The sequence below is a fragment of the Cicer arietinum genome, chromosome 4, assembly GCF_000331145.2.
Source record: "Cicer arietinum cultivar CDC Frontier isolate Library 1 chromosome 4, Cicar.CDCFrontier_v2.0, whole genome shotgun sequence".
Taxonomy (NCBI): domain Eukaryota; kingdom Viridiplantae; phylum Streptophyta; class Magnoliopsida; order Fabales; family Fabaceae; genus Cicer; species Cicer arietinum.
The window spans coordinates 997,396-1,003,779 of NC_021163.2; the positions used below are offsets into that span (position 1 = coordinate 997,396).

Sequence of the window (6,384 nt, forward strand, 5' to 3'; positions counted from 1 at the left end):
TGGGTAAAAGAGGAGAAGGACATAAACTGTTTTTATTTTATTATTAAATAAAAATAAATAATGAGACACTTTACTACATAATCGTTTTATTTATTTATGAATAACCATTACTAGAGATTAAAATGAAAAGAATATAAAATTACATGAACTAAATTAAAAATAACATAGATTAAATCTAAATTAAATCCATTTTACATGTTAACCCGTTTCTTTTATATATAACTAGGATGGATGATGTTATAACAAATTAGTTCTTGTAAAAAAAAAAAAAACAAATTAGTTGAATTGAATTGATAAAAGTACTGTAAATTATTCTTTTGATATAAGAAAAATAATTTACCGATAATTCAGCAACGCAAGGAAGCACGGCGCATGGAGAACGTTCCAGAATCTTCATCAAGAGGGACGAAACGCCGGCGAGCTGAGGATTCCGATGCCGGCGGAAATACCTCATTATCACTCGGTGCGCAATCCTCTCCTATTCTACGCCTATATATTCTCTTCATTTATTTGTTACATTAATCTTCATTGCAATTCGCAGAAAACGATCTTACTTTCACTGATACGCTTATTGCGCTTCGAATCATGCGAGCTCAGTTTCCTCAAATTCACAATGTAATATCAACTCTCCCATCTATTCCACTGCCTCTGTATTTTATTTAATCATAATTAATTTTGATTAATGTTGCTTATTTTTAGGTTTCGGTTGAACCGTTTATATTGAAGTCTCAATTGTATAGCAGTGTGAAGGATAGAACACAAGTGGATAGGGAACTAGAGGTCTGTTTAGTATATTTTGTAGTTATTAGTGTTGTTGCTAATTTAAGTTCTTCGGTTTTGATGGATTAACTGATGTGATAATAATTGGTATTAGTAGTATTAAGATTAATTTATTTTGTGCAGACCCTAAGGAGGGATAAAGTGCTTCGAGTTTTTAAATTAAATACTGGACAAGATGATCATGCTGTAATGTTTTTGGATGACTACATAAAACAGGTTGGTTTAATAATGTAATATGTGTGTATGTATATTGTCCAACTATTTAGAGAGATTGAGAGGTAAATGGTTTATCTTTAATTCAAATAATGAAAAGGACTTATGATATTAATTGATCCATGTAGTTTTTAAGAGTCGTACACTGGATGAAATAAGGTCTGAAGCTGTGTTAATAAGTGAGAGATATCTCTCACTTTACAAGCTGATTTTGTAAGGTTGAGTTAGACCAAACCCAAATTTTTAAAAGTAGTCAGCCTCACCTAGTTGAATTTTTTTGGTGTTGTTTATTGTACATATGTATATCTATATGTGTGTCTTCAGTCACAGGAATGTATTGTTGAGATAGAATGTCAGCTGTTCATTATAGTTTGAGACTTTTGAGTGCTCCCAACCAAGGGCTCTCAGTTTCAAAGCTTTATTTTATTTCCTTTTAATTAAAATTAGACATCTTTGGTGTTTTTGGTTGTATTACTATTTACCATGACTGAGTTTGACTTTGAAGGATCGTTGATGAACCGCCATGTTTATTTTTTTAACTGTTTATTCATAGATAGATCGTGTTGTTAAAAGAATGGAAGGAAAGATAGGAGCAGAATGTGAAATTTTTGAGTGGTTCAGAACTCATGTCCTAGATTCAAAGCTGGAAACTGGCATTGAACATCAGGAGCTTGTGAGTAAGATATGCAAACTAGCGAGCCTATACTGTTTAATCATTTTCACTTCTGCTCATTATACTGTCTACTCATTAGAAATCTTTATAATCTTGCAAATGTCTGACTATGGGAGAATGCAAATGTACAATATGAAAATCTGTCATGTCCACACACACACACACACACACATATATAGTGATAAATATTAAGTACTAACATCAAGACAGATGTTTTGCAGTTTACCATGTTAAAATTTTACATTTGATTTTAAATCACGTAGACTGGTCAATATTTATGTTGTCCCAGGATACTTACTAAATGAGTTTTTATGCTGATGGTTGTTCGTATCGATGCAGTGCTCACTCTTGTCACTTGGGGGAAAAGTGAAGGACAGTCACATCTCCCTACTAATTAATGCGGGCATCCTTGTGAGTGAAATGGATTGTAGCATTGCTCATTTTGGTTATATTCAAACACTTTTTTAAAACTGTCACAACATTTCTTGGAGGTTTTCGATTATATTCATGCTTTTCTCAACTTTGCTTCCTGTAAAAGGTTTAAGTAAACTTCTTTATTTTGTTGTTGTCAATTTGCCTTACAATTCCAACATCAAATAACATTCACTTTTCTGAAAAGTATAAAACAACTGTTATCTTGTGGTCTTTACAAGTACTTTCACCTAATTGTACACTAATTTTTCATATATATTTCTTTCATTAGGAAAAGAAAAGAGAAATGTCCCCTGACTCTATCATGTCAGTTTCCGGTTTGATCTTATTGTACAGTCATGGGCATTTTGTATGTGAATTTGTTGATTTGTTTAGACAACACTGAAAATCCATGAAGCGCTTTATTTGTGTTTTCATCATTAAACATTAAACGTTATTAGCTGCATTGAGAATCTTGGCGCCTCTCTTTATCTTATTTCAAGCTTTAAAGTCCTACAAGACAAGACAAACTTTCCGTTTGATTAAGCATATTATATTTATCCTGCGTATATTGATTATATGCATCTTTAGTTTACAACTGCTAGGAATCTTTATCAGCACAAATTTCTCTATTACTTTAATGTAGTTTATGTGATTCCTGTGTAGTTTTATTTATATTGATTATCTCCTCCTTATGTTTAGTTTCATCCACAATATGTGTGTGAGTATATGTTCATTTGGTTGAGTATTTATGTATAATAAGTCTGGGTGCATACTTTTCAGACTAGGCAACTTATTGATCCAAACATGTATTGGATAGCAATTCCAAATATTGGCTCACTTCTTAAGGGTCTTGTTCAGGTATGAAGTTTTAATGTTTACCATGTCTTTATGTATGGATGCTTGCTATATAGTTTAATCTATATTATTCATGGAGTCATGGCCACGTATGACATGGACCACCTTTTAAATGGTCTATTATGAATACAAAACAAGAGCCATTAGATGTTCAGATTCAGACCTATTAAAATAGTCTGTCCAGATTAAATTAGGGGTAGAAGGGTAATATAGTGTGAAGTTATGAGTATTATAGATAGTAACTTGATACTAGCTTCATATAGAAGACTAAATACTAATATGTATTTATAGGGATATAAGACATCTAATCCTAAATAAATAGGGAAATCAGGAACAAACCATAATAATAACTAAGTAATACAAATACCAATCTTAGGAGATAATCTAACATACTCTACGATTAGAAACTAATTCTAGGAAATAAACTAAGACATTCTTTTTGTTTTTTGGGTACAGAAACTAAGATACTCTAATGTAGTAAATGGTGAACGAGAGAGAGAGAATACAAGTCTCCCTCCTCACTCCCACAAACCCCTGCTCCTCTCTCCCCTTCTGCCTCATTTGTGACACTCTCTCTATCATTTCCATTACTTTTTCCAAATCATGCCTTCTGAAATGAAATGCACAACTACATTGTGTAGTTCCTCAAATACAAGAGCCCTCAAATACAAGAGCTCATTCCCCACCACCGCCATCTTGAATCCAACCTCCGATCCTGTGGGTGGCACCACTAGATCCCGTGCCAGAATTCCTCCACCAATATTCACACTGACTTCGGGTTTGTCTTGGTTGGCGATTCCATGAAAGACAGGTTAACCCAGAGATCTGAAGCCTGCGACTGGCGAGGGAACTGCATGTCGACATTGGGTATAAGAAGAGTCTTCTCAACAAATATGTTTGTGTTCTCTAGCTATCATTGTTTTTAGTTTTTGAAAAAATGCAGAAGTAGAAATTGCAACTAGATATTTTTTTCATTGAATCTTTTGGATAACAAGTTTGATTTCAAATCACATTTTGAACCAAGTTCGGCGACAGCTTTTATGGAAGATGAAATGATATTTTTAATTGAATCAGGCTGAACCAAAGCAATATGTTTTGCTTTTAGTGGTTTAATCTTAGGCTTTTTACCTTCTAGAAAGTGGCTCCAGAGATGGCTTAGGTAATTGATCAGTTAATGGTTAAATTGCAGTCTTGTTGAGTTTTTTGTGAGAGATTGAAAGAGGTTGTGATGGTTTAGGGAGGTTGTAGCCTTGCAGGCAGAGAGTGAGGGTGTCCGGAAGAGGGGCAGAGGTAGATGGTGGAAACAAAGAGTTGTGGGAGAGGGGGGGAACTAGGGAAGGTAGAGGATGGAAGTAGGAAGCATTTTTCCATTTTGCTCCTCTGGTCGTATAAGCCACCTATTATTCATTCATGTAATATGTTTGACATTAGTACATGTACTTCAATAGTTTGTTTAGTATTTGAACACATGTCACTCTTTTGAGGTTAATCCGCTACATGAAATTTCAGGGCATTGTGTTGGGAGGAAAGGGACGGGGGGTGGTACTCGATCATATACATATTTGTATTACATCTTAAATCTGATAACTAAACCTCTGAAATGTATGAAGAGGTGGGTGTCCTCTAAATTGAACGCCCATCTCACTTGTTTGGTTTAATTTATTTTTGAAAACCAATTACCCTTTTTGTCAGTTTCTCATGAAAGGCCTTTTGAAAACAAAGAGCGGCTTTCTTTCGAAAATTAAGCTGAAACAAGCATTAAATTCGTACAAATTTCCAGCTCAGAAGGCAGTTAATATTAGGAGAGTTATCAGCCAAACTACACACATGGCCAAAGTCCATCTATGAAGTCTACTGCCTGAGACATTTGTTCTATGGAGTGGCTGGTGGTAGTTTATGTGGATTGAGTTATTTCCATCTGGTTGGGAAAATGATTAGGATAGTCATTACACTTTCAGATTTGTACTCTTTGCCAGAATGAGAGATACCCAGTTTTTCTCTGTAAAATTAATTATTTTTGCATATTTTGATCTTTAGGTAATATTTTTATTATAATGAAATTGTTTTACTTTGTTGTTCAGGGAAGGAAGGAAATTATTTCCCTTCTCAGCCGTCGTCGATATAAAGAGATGATGTTAGCCATTTTGGAAAAGAAGCGTCTTCGAATGTCCCCACTTGATATGAGATTTCATCTTCGCGATTTGATTGGTTCAGGTCATCTCAGAACTGACCAGACTCCAACTGGTATAATTATTAGAGTCTCAAAAGATTAGAGATCCTGAAAAGTCATAGATTTACTTGGACCCATGAAATTATTTGTCTGTTGTTCTTTGCTGTTAATTTCAATAAGAGATTTAGTTGCTTATGCTTTTGATATATAGTTGGCATTTTTTATTTTATTTATAAATGGATATAGAATTGGTGTATCACTTCAAATGTCTGTCTTACATTACATGTGAGACAACTATAGATGCAATATCATATTTTATCCTTTGAATGATTAAGGAAACAATTTTACCATGGCAACCATTTTCATCAGCATCATGGACCAATTGAAGCTAATGTAAGTTTCCTTTCACAAAGTTCAATTATATTGATTCAGGTTATGTGTTTTTCTTTTCTCCCTTGAATGTCTGTAACCTTCATGGTTTACTAAAACGCTTGCATTTATCTATTTTTCAGGTTACCACTTACTTGAAGCAATCGTCTGATTAGAATTTGTGCTTTCATTGTTTCTACATCAAATGTACTTCCACTGTTATTGGTGCTGTGAATTATTTATGCGTAGTAATTTTTTTTATAAGTATCCATCTCGCATTCTTTTTTTACTTGTGATTCGTAAATCGCAATGTAGCTTTTAAATTACAAATGGTTAACTTCATTGATATATTTGTTAGTATTTGGTAAATGCTAAAAAGAGTCCTAAGAACTGTAAATGCTCTATGTTATAAATAAATTCTTAGGCAATACATTATCTAATACATTTTTTTAACATATTTTTTCTATTAGATAAAGATTAAATAAAATATATTAGATTACAATGGGTTCTACTACATTACGATTGATGAGGGAAGGAAAGATAAGGGAATTTCTCATCTCAAACTTGTTTTGGAAAAAATTAAAAGGAAAGTAGAGAAGAATGTTTATGCTTGATTTTTTCATTTCTTAAATTTTTAATATGCAAATTTAAATTTATAATTCAAATTCCAGAATGTATATTGCATTCTATGTGAAGATTTGCCAAAAGATTATGGAACTAAAATTTCAGAAGGCATATTCCAGCTCTTCAGGATTATACTTCCAAAATATGCATAAATTATTTTAGAAAATTAATATTTTGAACACATTTGTGTTTCAAGAGCTAATTTTTAAATTGGTTTTGATGCTGTTTGAAAGTATATTATATTTTGAATTTAATTTATATATATATATATATATATATATATATA

At 32.8% G+C, this 6,384-nt stretch overlaps 1 protein-coding gene across 2 annotated transcripts; it reads left to right on the forward strand.

Moving 5' to 3' along the window:
* Nucleotides 1-245: 245 nt before the first annotated feature.
* LOC101497387 (uncharacterized) lies at nucleotides 246-5,763 on the forward strand. Of its 2 annotated transcripts, XR_189621.4 has the most exons (9): nucleotides 246-463; nucleotides 542-615; nucleotides 700-780; nucleotides 904-996; nucleotides 1,547-1,666; nucleotides 2,006-2,077; nucleotides 2,861-2,938; nucleotides 5,017-5,498; nucleotides 5,618-5,763. XR_189621.4 is itself a non-coding variant. In XM_004495031.4 (8 exons), the coding sequence occupies exons 1-8, from the start codon at nucleotides 373-375 to the stop codon at nucleotides 5,206-5,208; spliced, it is 801 nt and encodes a 266-aa protein (XP_004495088.1). In that variant the 5' UTR covers nucleotides 246-372; the 3' UTR covers nucleotides 5,209-5,763. The 2 variants fall into 2 exon arrangements, 1 of the variants encoding a protein (XP_004495088.1); XM_004495031.4 differs by having other exon boundaries at nucleotides 5,017-5,763.
* Nucleotides 5,764-6,384: the final 621 nt, after the last annotated feature.